We start from the raw sequence: 17,092 nt of genomic DNA, 5'->3' as shown, positions 1-17,092 counted from the left end.
CACTAACATGGTAACTTTCCTACTTACTATCCAGTAAAAAAAAAAAAAAAAAAAAAAAACCAGCTTTTTGTGCTTGTTCATACAAGTGAAGATTCAAATTCTCTGTATAAACATCAATCTCTCTCTCTCTCTCTCTCTCTCTCTCTCTCTCTCTCTCTGAACAATGATGGCTGGTTGCAAGAAAACCACATTAATTCTACGGCAATCCTCATACAACTCTCTCTATGTCGATCCCCTCGCATACCAGAAACACAGCCAAGGCATCGCCTTCATCTCCAAGAACGACAATTCGGCGCCGAACCCATCAGCCTTAAACGTCAACAAAGAGAACGCAATGCCCAAGAAGCCACAGAAGGCCGTGCCCGACAGCGACAAGGAGAATTTGGTCGCACATGAACATGGGTCTTCCTCTTTTGCGATGCAGCCATTGAAGCAGAGGAACTTGAAGTCTCTGTCCACTGGCTGCAGGGCCCTGAAGCCCTCCTCGCTTCAGTTCTGTATGCAGGCGAGCGAGCCGGAGAAGGCACTCTTCGGTGGGTCCACAATGTGGGACCCGCCCAGCAATGGGTCCGACAACTCGAGCTCTTTGAACATCTGGGACTACTCCGACTCTGAGGCTGCCCCTGCCTCCTCTTGGTCTACACTGCCTAACAAGTGAGTTCTCTGCCCAATGTGCTTATGCTAACCAAGGGACTTGTAGATCAATTTAATAAGAGCATTCTGCCTTGCATCCGAGGTCCTGGTTCGAAACACCCCTCCCCCAGTCTCGCTTGTATAAAAAAGAAATTGCTTTTGCTCAAAATATGAGATTTTTGTTTCTTTAAAAGGATATTTACTAAACTTACAATTTATTTGGTGGGTATTTTTAGGTCATTGCTTTGCAGGCCATTACCAATGGATGTGGGAAGATGCACATGTGTGATAGTGAAGGAAGCAATCCCAGAAGCAATAGATGGGGGCACTCTCTATTCTCTTTATACCAATGTAAGAAAGATGTCTCTACTTTGACGTTTGAATAGCTTATGTCATGTTCGATTTAGCCGATACCATACTTGTGTGGTACAACTCTTCTGCTAGCGTAATGCCGGTCAGTCATTCCTGTATTTATAAGGTAGAAGATATGTTAGAATACTGTCATATCCGGAGATTCCCAACATTGCAAAACAAATTTACCTGAGTTTCTTTTTGACATATGAACCAAATTTGAGTTGCTAGTTTGATTCCAAGTTCTAATATAATCTTCACGGCGTCATCCATGGCCTGCGAGCCCTGCTCTATTGCTGTTTCTGTAGTAGTGGTTTGAAGCTCCATGTTTTTTGTTGTAAGTTTAAGTACTGATCAACATTAATATTTTAGAGATAAAATGTGTTGAACTCCCTTTGGTTTGGTATTGATATGTTGCAGGAAGGCAAGGGAAGGCAGGACCGGAAACTAGCTATTGCTCACCATAAGCGGCGGAATGGGAAATCTGAGTTGACAATCGCTCAGAATGTGAAGGGAATACTGTCTCATTCGGATGATAGTTTTATTGGTATTGTAAATGCTAACCTCATGGGTTCAAAATACCACATATGGGATCAGGTTAGAAATATATTACTCGTAGAAATCGTAATCAGATTTCCTTGGACATTTTATGTCATCTGGTTGATAATACAGTTTTTATTACAGGGTGGTCATCCCAATTCCTTGAGCAAAGAGGCTAAATCACTTGCCGTTGTAGCGTAAGCCTCCCTCTCTCTCTCTCTCTCTCTCTCACACACACACACACACAAGTGCACGCAATCTTTCGTCAATTTGTAATGGTTGCTGTTTGTCTTTACAGGTTCACGCCAACAATCCCGAGCTGGACAGGAAGTTACAGACGTATAAGAGCATATATACCCAAGCACCAATCCATGCAGTTAAAGAACACAACGCAGGTGATCTTAACAGTTTCTATGATATCTTAGGTTAATTCGTACTTACATTGATAATGTGTATAGACCAGGTTCTTCTAGTGACTATCTTATTTTTCTGAGTGTCTGGTATGCGTGAATTGCATTCTGAAATCCAGTTTTTCAGTCAACTTCTTAACTTCCGCGGTACATGTTCTCTCTTGCAGGTACAACACAGTAAGGGACTCCCAAAAGACTGGGAAGGGAAGCTTGACAAAGTTCATCAGCTATCCTCAAGGGTTCCCCATTACAATAAAGTAGGCCTATTACCTCACTGTAGGAATTTTTCTTGTTTTTGTTGTTTCGATCTCCATTAACTGATTTCTGTTATCATTCAGATTTCAAAGCAGTATGAGCTAGATTTCAGAGACAGGGGAAGAGCGGGACTTAGAATCCAAAGTTCAGTCAAGAATTTCCAACTGACACTGGAGGTAATTACTAATTACCATGGACAATCATGACTCAGAAATCTTACTCGGCTCATCTGAAACACGCATGTGTTTATGTTCTGTTATGTCTGTAGTAACAATATGATCATCGATTAAGGCTCTCGAATTTTTCCTTTGTTTATGATAATGAGAGTACCAGTGTTTAATTAATGTGTTAATTACTAAGGGATGCTAACTTTTATATATGCGTTTTTAGGAGAACGGAAAGCAGACAATTCTGCAGCTCGGAAGGGTTGGAAAATCAAAGTATGTGATGGATTACAGGTATTATAAGCAGCAACTCAGTAATTATGTGTGTTCTATATATCAAAGGAAGTAAGGTGATCCATATTTATTGAAGTAACATGTTGAACTATATTTATATTCTTCTGAATTGATCACATATTCTTGTGATCTTGTTTTTTGGCAGATATCCTTTGACAGGCTACCAAGCGTTTTGCATATGCTTGGCTTCTATTGATTCAAAGCTTTGTTGCACTGTGTAGAGCAAAATTATCTGCCACTGCGTTTTGTAGTTCAATCTCTGAAAAGAACACAAGCTTTTGAGTTTTAATAGGTACGCATGAGTAACTGAAGGCAGTTGATCAAAAGGACTGAATTTGTTGTGCAATCTTGATAATATGTTAGTGTGCAGTGCAAATTAAGTGCCGTTTTTATCACACATACTCCTTGAAATTGATCTAACTTATCAGTTTGGTCTCTCAATTTGAAAATCGAGCAATGTTGTTTTTGAAATTTGGTGCCGCGCGTCAATTTGGTTCTTGTTGTCCAAATTTGTCAAATTTTCTATTAATTTGTTAACATGGCACATAGAAGGCCAGCACAACCAATGGTTCGGTGCCACATTGTGATATCCAAGGAAATTCAATTATTTGGAATTAAAAAATTAAAACTAATTAGAAACTAAATAAAATCAACAAAAAAATACAATGATTTGGTTATTGCTCAAGGTATGTACGTTCTCTCTTTCGATTTCGTGGTGTTTTATGTTTCATCCCATCATTGTTCGAAGCCCTGATCGCGTTGAGGGCTTTCTGCGGAAATGGCAATTCGCATTAGCGACGACTTGCACGATGTGAACTTTCGGAGTCAGGTTTGCGAATTTATCCAAATCATGAGTATTTTTATTTTTTGGTCCAAGTACCTCCAAGTTGTTCAAGTGGATGAACAAAGGCTCAGAGTACCTCCAATTTGTTCAAGTGGATGTTTATTTTTAGGTTTGTGTTGTTGGTTTTTATAGGAGATATGAAGGTTCATGATGCGGTTTACGGGCCTAAAGTAAGAACGAAGAAGACTGAAAACCCTAAAAAGGGTTGCATTGACGTTATTTGGAAGCCAAAAACAGGCCATAGTGGTGAGTATTTGTAGCTGGACTTGCATTGTTGTCCGGTAGTGAATACTGTTTTTTGTAGAGTGTGTGGTGGATTCTAAGCTCAAGCTACTTAAACTAATGACTGAGGGAATGGTAGAAATGTGCAGTCATATGAGTGCAGAGCTTAAGTAATTATGCACAGAACAGAAAATCAACAGGTGTAATATTCACACACCCCTTTTTACTTCTCACTCTTTGTTGATTTTTGTCATTTAATTTTTTTCAATTCATTCGATCCGACGGCCGAAAATTAAAAAAGTGTGTGAGAAGTAAAAATGGATGTATAGATAGTACACCCCAAAATCAAAGATGAAGCTCGTGAAATAGCAATTTTTTTTTTATTTAAAGTTTTTGTTTTTGTTGAAAGTAAATAAAAATAACATGTTCTTATGCGATACGAACACACATGAAATTGGATGCGTTTTGAAATTCTACTAACCTTTGCAGTGATGCTTCAATCCTCTTTGTCTGAGCTTGTTGTATCTAGGTTTGATGTGTCCCAAGGTTCTACAATCTAAATGTTTTTTAGTTACTGTGTTTATACTTAAAATCTATTTAGATTACTATGTTTTTAATTTAGTCGATTTGGTCACTGTGTTTGCAAAGTTTGCAATATCAGTCACTTCCGTTAGGTTTCTATTAATAAGTTAGTAAATTATTCATTTACTTTTCTTTTTTTAAATTAGCCAATAAGTAAGTTCATTTACTAATTAAAAATTAAAAGAATTAAAGATACTTAAAAAATTCATTAAAAAGAAACAAAAGTGAAACCCCAAGAAAGAGAGAATCTCAAATTTTCACCTATCTCCAAAGCTTTCGTCTCAATTCATATTTAGCCGTGAGAAATCGACGTTTGTGATCTTATATATTTCGTTTCTCTGACATCTTACAAGATTGAAATTGAGGTTCAATCCTGCGTATTTCACCATGCGAAAAAGTTACCTTGATTAAAAAATTTCCTTCTTATTCTTCAAAGTTATTAAAAAATCATTGAAATGCTTCATGACCAATTTCATGTATGGTTCTTCACAATCTGAAGTCTCATAATTTGGCTCATCAACTCTTTCTTGAATAAGTTCAGTTATCTATTCGATATCTATATCGCTCCATGTATCTTGTAAGACCTTATATTTTCTAGGGTTTTTTAACTTTAATCTTTCAAGAATAGTGAAATTTAAAATAAATCTGGTGTTAGATTACACGTTGATTATAATCCCTTGATGTGTCCCTAATTCAAAATAATTAATGTGCATTTTATTTAATGTCTCCCATTAAATATTTAAATTTATTAATATATATACAAATTTTAATTTATTTTTTGACCAAAAAAAGTTTTTTAATTTATTAATTTTATTTAACATTCTTTAAACTTGAAAGACTCAATTAATGTATCTAAATGTTAGTACCGAGATGTATTATATTGAACTAATGTATTTAAATGTTAGTACCGAAATGTATGTACCGAATATACGCACCGAAATATATTATATTAAATTAATGTACCTAAATGTGTGTACCGAAATATATGCATCGAAATCTTAGTACCAAAATGCATGCATCGAAATCTTAGTACCAAAATGTATTATATTGAATTGATATACCTAAATGTTTGTATCGAAATGTATGTACCGAAATGTGTATACCTAAATGTATGCACTGAAATCTATTATAATAAATTTAATGTACCTAAATGAAGAAGATAAAGTTGTAATATCCCACATTGCCTAGGGGAGTGATCCTTAAATGTATATTTTCATCCCTACCTAGCGCGAGGCCTTTTGGGAGCTCACTGGCTTCGGGTTCCGTAGGAACTCCGAAGTTAAGCGAGAAGGAGGCTAGAGCAAACACAATATCATGCTACGGTGGTGGAGCGGGCTCGGGAAGTGGTCCCCCCGGGCCGGGATGTGACATTTGATATCAGAGCCTAACCATGGCCACGTGTGTGCCGACGAGGACGTCAGGCCCCTAAGGGGGGTGGATTTTAACATCCCACATCGCCTAGGGGAGTGATCCTTAAATGTATATTCTCATCCTTACCTGGCACGAGGCATTTTGGGAGCTCACTAACTTCGGGTTCCGTAGGAACTCCGAAGTTAAGCAAGAAGAAGGTTAGAGCAATCCCATTATGGGTGACTCACTGGGAAATTGCTCGTGAGTTCCCAAAAACAAAACCATGAGGGAATGGTAAGCCCAAAACAGACAATATCGTGCTACGGTGGTGGAGCGGGCCCGGGAAGTGATCTGCCTCGGGCCGGGATGTGACAATTTGCCACCACCGTAGCACGATATTGTCCGCTTTGGGCTTACCATTCCCTCACGGTTTTATTTTTGGGAACTCACGAGCAACTTCTCAGTGGATCACCCATCATGGGATTGCTCTAGCCTCATTCTCGCTTAACTTCGAAGTTCCTACGGAACCCGAAGCCAGTGAGCTCCCAAAATGCCTCGTGCTAGATAGGGATGAGAATATACATTTAAGTATCACTCCCCTAGGCAAGTGGGATGTTACAAAAGTACATTGAAATATATTGTATAATAATAATTAGTTTATCTAAATGTTTACAACAAAATATATTACGATAAATGAAATGAAAATTATAATTATAATGAAATAAAATTAATACATTAAAAATTAGGAAGAAAAAGAGAAATAATTAAAAAATCAAAATATAATTAATAAATGAGGTTATTAATGTATCAAAAAATTAAAATTAAATTTTGATCTTACTCATAGTTTTAATCTAAAAATCATCTTTGTTAAAAAATTAAAATGAAGTTTTGTATATTTTCTATCCCTTTGCTTGTTCTAGACGACTTTACCAACGTAACATTAGCACGACCAAACACATACTTTAAAGAAGTTCTCTTTTTGCGTACCAATTACATTTTTTCATCACTTGGTGTAACTCGAAGTTGAAATCTTGAATACCAAGCTGATCAAGTACAACTCGTCGGCAGACCTACTTTAGTCCCATATAACGCAAAGTAATCATCTTCGGATTCTTTCTTCCTACTTCATCAAATCAAGGAATTTGTGTTGTTGAAATTTGATCAAACGGATACAAACAGAAACCTGTTTTAAAAATTATAATAACTTTAGCGTTGAATCAATTTTTAATAGTACGAATCTCTTAATTTGATGGGAACGAAGGAATCTAGAGATGATCCATTTCCCGAACAATAAAAGAGGAAAAATAAGCAGAATTCGACAACTTTCATCGGTACATGCATAAAGTCAAAATTAAGGTACTAAAGAAGGTGAGGGTGGTGGAGTTGGTCCACCATCCATGACTAGCTATTGCCTACACAGTACACATTACAACAATCACACCCGCCGATTTCAGACGGTATGTATATGCAACCCTCTTGGAGGCAATTTCCTCAATCTTAAACTTTTGTTTGGTGGGTGGATGAAATTGGGTCTTAGGAATGAGATTGAATTAACAAGAACTTGTAAGACAGACTTGTAACCTACGTATAAAGATAGGTTAGATAATTCACTTTATTGTGGATTCATAACTTATCATGTCCAGTCATATTCATATCACATTTTGACACAACAAACAACGAACTGAACTAGACTCAAGTTCATTTTAGTTTATCACAAGTTATCTCATCCAGCTCACCAAACGGGACTTAGAAGTATTGTTTTTGGGTATAGATTGTATAATTAGATAGGTCAAGTAATTGTACAAATTAAAAAATAAAAAAATAAAAAACTAAGGGCATAATAACTCAACTTAATTGATAATTTATGAAAATATTTTTTTCTTCTTCTTTTATCTACCTCTTTTTATGGTTACTATGGTGTATATATACGATATTCTACATTGAATTCATAAATTATCGAGATGAAGATTTGAATTTATATATAAAAAGAGAAACACACTACTCAAGTCAGATTAGCTAAACTCAAATTTGTTTGTTTTGATATTATCCAGTAATCTTTTACATAGGTAAAGCGGTAAAGGTGATGCAGTAGTGTTTTTGGGTTTAACAGTAAAAGTCACATTGCCACAAATATATTGTGAGTGTGAATTCAAACTTAATCAAAAGTCAACCAAATGCTAAGTCAAACAAAAGAACACGATCCTTGGACTTGGACCTTGAGATCACTTCTCAACCATCTGCATCCAACTGCAAATTAAATTATTAATTGGGCATTTGTCAAAAGAAAAATCATTAATTGGGTCAAATTAGAATCTGCTCAACTATATTACCCAACTATAAACCGACTCGCATTAATATAGGATTCTGCTCAACCATACACCCAGCTGTAAACTGACTACCACTAATATTGCTAGTTGATCTCAATTATCTTCATACGCAAGGAAATATGAATTCGGTGCCTACCCCCTATTACTTCTACATTATTTAAATTAATCATAGAAATTGTGTACGGTCTATCTTCAACCAAGGTCTACATTGTTGATGAGATACGGTTAGATTTGATGTTTTCTCTTTCTAATACCGTTAAGAATGTATAAAAAGTCAATGTATTAAATATAGCCAAGTTCAATATACATATACTCTAGACTTTCAAAAAATGAGACATTCTCTAAACTTTTTGTTACCTTATGTGTATTTGGCATGATGTTTGATGTTGGCATGGAAAAATATGAGATGACAGAGAGTTCATGGAAAGTTTCACTTTTGAGATGGGTATGCTAGGGATATTAAATTTGTAGACAAAACTTGCAAACTAAATAATGTGTCACTAATAGGAATGAACATGTTTATCATAAGTAATAATCCAATCATCCACTTTCATGTCATTTAGTTTACAAAACTTTGCATACAAATTTAGTTTCCTTAGTATTACTTTTTTAAAAGTCTTCTTAGCATTTCTCATTCTTTGTATGTGACATAAAAGTCAAACCTCGTTAATTTTCATGACACATACTAAATATTATGTAAAAAACAAGAGGTGATAAAGAGTCTCTATTTGAGATAGTTTGCCATTAATTATGGGTTCGCCATCAACTTTTTTTTGTGTCAAGGGTTTGCCATCAACTTCAACTTTTTAATATTAGAAATTTCACTGGCAGCTGCCAACCACTAACGACCCACATTGGGCCCAATTGAGAGACAATATACAGAGCATTTGCTTCGATCGTTGTCCAAAGGTACGAGGTATATGTTGCAAGCTAAGCTATTTCATTTGTTATGGTTGCTCCTTAATACCAAAATTATTGTATAACAAAACCTCCAACTTGTGCGCTTGCTTGTTAAACAAGTTGGAAGTTTAACGAGCAAGACTAACCTCATTGAGAAGGCAGTGACCTATTCTGCCATTCAACAAACCCTATGTTAAGAATTCATTAGTCTTGTACTATGCACAAGCATAATCTATACGCCAACATCAATAACCTATTCGACTGCACATTTAATATTTTAGTTATCTAGTGCATGTTAAACACTGAAAACAATAAATTCCATAAACAAAAGTTCAGCTCATTAATGTACCAAATAGGATGTAAGTGCAACCACTACTATCAAGCTTAATCTAAACGCCGGCATCAATAACCTATTTGTCCGCACACCAAATGTTTTATTATTCGGTGCATGTCAAACACCAAAGACAGTAAATTCAAAAGACAAAAGTTCAACTCGTTAATGTAACAAATAGGACGTAAGTGCAACCACTACAATCAGGATAGGAAAACTAATGAAAATAACTTGAAAACTTTGAGTTTTAACAATAAGGACAAAATAAAAGGTAAAGTGAATACTACCATGATTGACTTTTTAGTATAAAAATATGATTTTTTGTTAAAATTCCCTAATTTATTTGCTGACATCCATAACTTATTCAAATGCATGAGTAATGTTTTAGTTATCTGGTACATGTCAAACACCGAAAACAGTAAATAAAAAAACAAAAATTTTCCTCAATTATGTACCAAAAATAGGACGTAAGCGCAACCACTACATATATATGAAATGAAGTAAATAGGTGTGGCCCTTAAATGCCAACTTTTGAACTTATCTTCTTATGAAAATATTGGATAAATGAATGTATATTCCCATCTATATGAAAATCAACCAATAAACAAGAATTAGCATACTTTCTTCTTTACCATCTCCTTCTTTGTCAATGATCACGATGTCCTTTTACCTCCATATTCACAAGAACATCGAAATAAAACTGGTCTCATTCTATACCAGTATACGTCTTCAACTTCCTTTGCGGATCATCTTCATGCATCAAGTTCACAGTGAAAAACAGGCGAAGCAAATGGCTGTAACTCACCGAAAATAATGTCATCTCCTTCCGCAATGCTGTTCAAGTCTTGGCAATCAAAATACGTTTGAATGTCATCAGGAAAAATGCGTCGACGTATCTCTGGCTCCGAAAGTGTTGGTGAGCATTCCTTAACAGAGGATCTCTCAAGCATTTCTTTAAACTTGGGAGATTGTAGCAAGAGCCCTAGTGCAGATGACGCTGAAGAACCATTTCCTGTCCGTGGCAAGACAACCGAAGAATCGCTAGCGCTACTCGAACTAGTGTGGTCAGGCATGATCTCCAGTTCTGGTTTACCATTAGGGTTGTGCATTTGGTTGAGGATGCCATCAGGGTTTTGCGTTTCATAGAGGTCACCGTTAGGGTTTTGTTGATCGTCGTTAGGCTCGTTTGTAGTATTTGGGCACAGAGACTTGATATAACGGCTAAGATCAAAGTTTGTAACGGCATTAAGTCCACGGTACTTTATTGCTGCCATGTCATATGCTGTGGCTGCTTCTTCTTGTGTAGCTGCCAAGAAAGAAAGAAAAATAATAAAATTCAAAGGTAGTACAAACGTAATTGTTTGTGTGGGATCCAAACAAAGAAACAATAAATACTAGAATTTAATTTGCTAGCAAATTTTGGTGGAAAGATCTGGAAATTTTAGTTCGCAAGAAGAGAAATGTTAAAGAGTTTCTCTAAAAAATATGACTTCTCATAGACTCGTCACTTCACAATTTAACAGTTAGTTTTCAAGTTAACTTTATAGAACATTTGCCAAAAACATAAAGTGAGAGTCTCACCTTTGAAAGAATTATCTCTGCATTTCTTGGCAAAAAATAAGAATAAAAAACTGTAAATAGCTGCATTAGGCAGTTGAGGTTAGGTGATCTACATCCCAACTATGTTGATTTGATTGCGTAATTTTCATTGTTTTCTTTATCCTATTATCTTGGACCATATGCCTTGTTTTTTTATTATGTATTGCAAAACTTTCTTTTTTTTGTGTTAGTAGTTGAGGTACACCAATGACGTGTGACAAGTCACATCTTTCCACGTGGCATTAAACTTGTAACTGGATTTAGGTAAAGGACATGCACCAAAGTTAACCCACAAGTGAAAGAAAAAGATTCTTTGTCAAGTTCTTTTGGCAAACCAAATTTCTTGTTTTTCTTGGTCTTTTCATTACCAAAAATCCTCTACATTTCTAATTGAACATTAAAAAAACCATTGATTTGAAACTCCACCTAATTTTCTTTCCGTTTAATACAACTTAAAGTAGTAATATTGCTTATAATAAAAGAAATACTAAATAGTAAAAAGTGGGAATTACCGAAGGTTCCAAGGTAAAGGTATTTGTTTCCAAATACTCTGCCTATTCGAGCTTCCCATCTTCCATTATGATGGTGTCTGCACAGATGAATTAAATCAAAGAAAGTAAAAACCAAACTTACCTATATATGCATAGATTGTGACAGCCATCTCTCGACTTTTTGGAAACTTAGCAACTTTGAATTATATGCACATGTCCCTTCTAACCAAATATGAGTATATGGATGAGAATAGCAACTTGTCAAAACAATCAAAATTTTGTGAAAATGTATTAAAAAAAAAAAAATAACTATATTGTTTTAGTATAAAAATTAATTTGGAATGAAGAGATATAGGTTTACCCAAGTTAGCAAGAACAGTTTGTTCTACTCTTGCACCTAAGTTTAAATATTACACCCAATAGTTTAGATAAATTTAATATGCAATTATCTTGTCGCTGGTTAAAGGGAAAAAAATAATATTGAAGATAAAAAAAATAAAGTACCTTGCGACGCCTCTATACTTCGAAACCCCGCGAGAAAATCCACTACTTTTCCTGTTAATTAATAAAAATTTAGTAAAATTAAAATTTAAAAACTCCTAGTAAATAATATATCATCAAAGTAAATACTAGATACAAGTTTAAAATTATCACCTTCTCAATGATCCAATGTATTCTTCTTTCGACTGGCTCTCCATTTCTTTGAGCTCTTCTTCATATGTGGATACCTACAATTAAACAAACAAATAAAAATTAAGGTAGATTCATGCCATTTCATATGCAAATAACACCACATAATCAATTAAAAAAAAATGTTTTCGATCAGAGATGGATCCACCAACTCCAATTTCAGTAGGGTAGGGTTAGAAAATATACTGGGAAATTGAGGATTGTATCTCGTCCCCAGTACTTTAATGCCGCCAAGTCATAAGCACGTGCAGCAGCTTCTTCATCATTATATGCCCCTAAAAATATTGAAATATTACCTCATATAGTTAAATGATGATCCATTTTCTTGCTCAACAAAGAAAACAAATTGTGAATTAAAAGGTAGTAAAAAATGAAAATTAAGCTGTTTTCAAATGGGGACATACCTAGATAAACTGCATTTGAGTTGGGATTAATTCCATCAATATCATCATCACCACCAGGAAACCAAAAACACAAGAAAATGAAAATTGTTAACCGCAAAACAAAAAAGAATTAAGGAAAACGAACAACCAAATTAATTACCTTGTCTTCCTTTCTTGTTCTGCGACTCATTCCAGCAATTCTTATCCCACAGATGAGCTTCGTATCGACCCGTCCATCGATGCCTAAATTCAACAACATTAATCAATAATATTGAACAGTGATATATCGCCCTAAGTTAAAAGCAGAAATGAAGCAAGAACCGGCCAACTCCCAACAAGAAAAGGCAAAAGAAAATGATGGAAACTATAAATTTAACTATAATGTGCATCTAGGAATATGAAAGAACCTCGTGACGCCACGGTATATGGAGCTCCGCTGGGGCGGAGAGTCACGGCGGACGCTTTTCCGCGTCCGCTTGACTTTTGTTGTTGTAACAGTGCTAGTGGTGCTGCTGCTCCTGTTAGTGCTTCCAGCAGTATTCTTCTGGTTTTGCTGTGAGGTTTTCGCCATTAAACCGGCTCTCTCTCTCTCTCTCTTTCTCTCTCTCTCTCTTACCCAAAGAGAGCAAATGAGGAAATAAAGTAAGAGAGAAAAATAGACAAAGAGCGAGAGAAGAGAAGGAGGGAGATGATGGATGTGACTAGGTCATCATAATATAAATATGAGAGAGAAGGAAGGTGCTAATATATTGGAGGGAGAGAGCACAAAATTAATTAAAGGGTTTGATTTTTTTGGCACAAAAATGCATAAATGAAAAGGAAAGAGTAATGTTATTCTTACCACAATTTCATACCACATTTCTTTATCATATTAGGTGGCAGATGAGTTGGACAAACTACAACATTTAATTTCAATCTTTTTATTAATTAAAACACTTAAATAATCTTAGTGGAAGAATGAGACTCCTCGTATACCACAATTATCATTTAATTAACAATCTTTTTATTAATTATTGATTAACATTCTAATTAATTTAGATGATGTGGTTGTCCAACTCATCTTCCATCTAAAATAGTAAAGAAATATGGTATAAAATTATGGTAAGAACAATATTATTAAAAGGAAAATAAAAAACATTAATGGATATTTGTTTTTATTGGAAATTGGATTGGAAGAGGGGAGGGGGTTAAACGGATAGGAGAATAGAAGTGTTGAGCCGGCTGAATCACAAGAGTCTTTTTGTGACCGTCTCCAAGCGCTTATCTAGTCTCCTACTTCTTGTCCTCACTTCCTCCTTTCTGGGGCTATTTGTCAAAACTGAATTGATAGCACTTTTTTTTTTTTTCAATTTTATGGCTCATTTGTATATACTTTTAAAATAATGAAAATACTTTTTGTGAAAATAATTTTAAAATCAATTTTGGTAAAAATTTAAGTGGATCATAAACAAACACTTAAACACTTCAAATGTTTTTGAAACCCATAATCAATTTCACCATAAACACTTTCAATTAATGAGCCCATATTATGCTAGTTATCGATTCATTTACTTATTCAATTGTATCATGCATGCAACTACATATATAAAATATATACTTGAAAGCTCATGAGCTTATTCACCCTTAATTAACTTATAAACTTGAAAGCTCATGAGCTTATTCACCCTTAATTAACTTATAAACTAACTCCCTTTTTAGCCTCTCTTCTTGTTTGTGTGATTATTTTGTTTCTTCCTCCATCATTCTATATCGTCATCACATTTTTATTTATTTTCACTATCGTTCATTCATTCTACTAATAATTATTACCATTTTTTTAATTATTATCCTAAAATGCATTCTCCGTGCGAGAATTTTCTTCAAATGCCAAACAAGTTAGTCGGTACTTATCGTCTATAAGATTATCTCGCAAGGGCAGAAAAATTAAAAAATAAAAGTATGTTTAATTTTAACGGGTTGAGTACAAAAAACTACCAAACTTTTTAGGATGATTTCAAATTAGTCTCAACATATTAAAACATTCTATGTGACATCCCACATCGCCTAAGGGAGTGATCCTTAAATGTATATTCACATCTTTACCTAGCACGAGGCTTTTTGGAAGCTCACTGATTTCGGGTTTCGTAGGAACTCCGAAGTTAAGCGAGAAGGGGGCTAGAGCAATCCCATGATGGGTGACCCACTAGGAAGTTGCTCGTGAGTTCCCAAAAACAAAACCGTGAGGGAATGGTAAGCCCAAAGCGGATAATATCGTGCTATGGTGGTGGAGCGGGCTCGGGGAGTGATCCGCCCCGGGCCGGGATGTGACAATTTGGTATCAGAGCCTAACCCTGGCCGCTTGTGTGCCGACGAGGACGTCGGGCCCCTAAGGGGGGTGGATTGTGTCATCCCACATCGCTCAGGGGAGTGATCCTTATATGTATATTCTCATCCCTACCTAGCACTGAGACCTTTTGGGAGCTCACCGGCGTCGGGTTTCGTAAGAACTCCGAAGTTAAGTGAGTAGCGCGTGAGAGCATTCTTAGGATAGGTGACCCATCGGGGAAGTTCTCGTGTGAGTTCCCAAAAACAAAACCGTGAGGGCGTGATCGGGGCTCAAAGCGGACAATATTGTGCTACGGTGGTGGAGCGGGCCCGAGAAGTGGTTCCTCCCAAGCGGGGATGTGACATTCTAAATAACTACCTAACGTTTTGAAAATTAACATATGATCGATCCTTTACCAACATTAGGTGATGATGTTACTAGCGTTTAATGATGAGTTGGACAAATACTAAAGTTGGTTTTCACTATTCGACGTCTTTAGAGTTGTAACCCCCAAATTGACCCATTTGCTAAGTTAAATCATAAATTTGCTCTACATGATGCCAATTTGGAAAGTCAAATCTCCACAATGGACTTATGAGTTAAAACATGCTTAATATTTGTCTATGTCAACACTTAATGCTAGTGAACCTAATAGATGTTCATTTTTCAAAACTTTAACTAGTTATTTGAAATGTTTTAAGAGGTTAGGGCCAATTTAGAAACACCCCTAAAAATTGGATAGTTATCCGGACTTAACAACTTAATTGTCTCGACTCTCCCCAACATGGAAAAATTAAATTTGACGCGGTTTCTCTCTATAATGGGCTAACAAGTTAAAAATTATATTTGACTTTGTAGGCATAGACATGATATAATTTGTACCACCGCATTTAGAGTCAAGTATAAGCTTTGAACATTTGAAGATAGGCTAACGTAACGATTTTCATGTTTTTTTTTTTTTTTCCTAATCTTCTTGATAATTTAGGCTCTTCTAACTACCTAAGATGATCAGTTTAGTGAATGTTTGTTTATGAGATGCAAATCAGTAGTCAAATTTGGAATACAAGTCATTAATGTGACATTAATTAGTAAGCTTACATTAACTTTTCAGTTTATAGCAAAACCTTAATATTAGCAGCTAGCTCGTTGTTCGGAGACCTATTCAGTATTCACAATGTTAATTGAGAAATGTTGCCACTTAGTACTATAGTCTAATGGTATTCCTCTTCACTTGTAAGTGAGATGTCTTAGGTTCGATTCTCGCCAAAGGCGAATTTGAAACACATTATTGTTAGCCCATTGTAAGGCTTAGCCCACTATCCCACCCTTAGTGTAGATAATATCGTTTGGTAAAAAAAAATTGAGAATGTTAAGAGACTATCTCAAAAGTGGAACTTTTTATGGACTCTGCCATCTTATTTTTTTTTACACAATATTTTATAATATTGACATACAAATTGACGTTAAACTATGAGGTGACAGACAATCCATGGAGAGTCTAACCTTGAAAGAGTCCCCTTAGCATTTCTCATATTAGTTATCAAACTTTCTTGATCTCTCAACCCTTTCACATGTATTTCGTACTTATCACAACGAGAGACTCTTCTTCGTTTCCGACTCTCAACTGTCATATTATTCAACCACAAACTTGACATTTAAATTTCTTGATTCTAAACATAGGATTTGTTGTTCTCTAGTATTCGGTCGGGTGTGTGCGCGAGAGTTGGGGTTGAAACTTAATTCCTCTTTAATGTACCAAAAAAGTCGGCGTACATGACTTTAGAGTTATATGACATGTCTTATTTGACTTTGAGTTTAACCTTAGAGTTAAAAGTGTGACCCCCGCACTAATTAGAAGATACAACGACTGTATCTATATCTCTAAATTTTGGCTTAATCCATCTCTAATGCACATGAATTGAAATGAAATGTCAAATTGGACTCTATGTGCATTGAAGATAGTATGACTTGCACCGCCACATTTAAAGTTATACAATAATTGTCAGGAAGAGGCTGAAATACCTTTATAAGTCTTTTCAGTCTCCAAAAAAGTGAAATACCGTGACGAAGCTAAAATTTTGATAGCCCTATAATTGACTACTCGAGTTTGTCTATAATTTAACAACCACTTAAGATTGTGACCACATTGCAGGGGCGCCTAATTATATGGCTCCGCACTTGTAGGTGGCTAAGAATTCAGGGGAAATCGATTTTTGACAAATGGTCAGACTCCTACCCAATGGATCGTCTCATTAACTTACAGTGGTGTCGATTAGATGGTCCATATTCTGATCCAGCCATTCTGTACATCTGCATGTTCATCAATTAATACATATGCAAAACCAATTAAAAAGCTTTCAATTGGTGCAAACTTCTTGGTGTGTCATGCTTCTTCACTTTGCGGTTTTCTTTTCCCAATCA

General features: G+C 35.5%; 2 protein-coding genes across 2 annotated transcripts; one reads left to right on the top strand and one right to left on the bottom strand.

The window, feature by feature from the left end:
• Nucleotides 1-98: 98 nt before the first annotated feature.
• On the top strand, nucleotides 99-3,118 carry LOC137709366 (tubby-like protein 8). The gene is made up of 9 exons (XM_068448459.2): nucleotides 99-654; nucleotides 870-984; nucleotides 1,405-1,581; nucleotides 1,669-1,721; nucleotides 1,823-1,919; nucleotides 2,102-2,191; nucleotides 2,273-2,365; nucleotides 2,580-2,647; nucleotides 2,793-3,118. The coding sequence occupies exons 1-9, from the start codon at nucleotides 164-166 to the stop codon at nucleotides 2,866-2,868; spliced, it is 1,260 nt and encodes a 419-aa protein (XP_068304560.2). The 5' UTR covers nucleotides 99-163; the 3' UTR covers nucleotides 2,869-3,118.
• A 6,508-nt stretch (nucleotides 3,119-9,626) lies between these two features.
• On the bottom strand, nucleotides 9,627-13,068 carry LOC137709368 (AP2-like ethylene-responsive transcription factor At1g16060). Its single transcript, XM_068448460.2, has 8 exons — nucleotides 12,774-13,068; nucleotides 12,527-12,609; nucleotides 12,388-12,396; nucleotides 12,170-12,258; nucleotides 11,948-12,021; nucleotides 11,798-11,848; nucleotides 11,315-11,391; nucleotides 9,627-10,509 (listed from the first exon to the last, which is right to left on the bottom strand). Exons 1-8 carry the CDS (start codon nucleotides 12,935-12,937, stop codon nucleotides 9,956-9,958), a joined length of 1,101 nt encoding a protein of 366 aa, XP_068304561.2. The 5' UTR covers nucleotides 12,938-13,068; the 3' UTR covers nucleotides 9,627-9,955.
• Nucleotides 13,069-17,092: the final 4,024 nt, after the last annotated feature.

Source organism: Pyrus communis, chromosome 17 (assembly GCF_041283825.1).
Source record: "Pyrus communis isolate YQ-2024b chromosome 17, ASM4128382v1, whole genome shotgun sequence".
Taxonomy (NCBI): domain Eukaryota; kingdom Viridiplantae; phylum Streptophyta; class Magnoliopsida; order Rosales; family Rosaceae; genus Pyrus; species Pyrus communis.
Note: the sequence above shows the minus strand (reverse complement) of the source record. Positions and strands in the feature narration are given on the sequence as shown.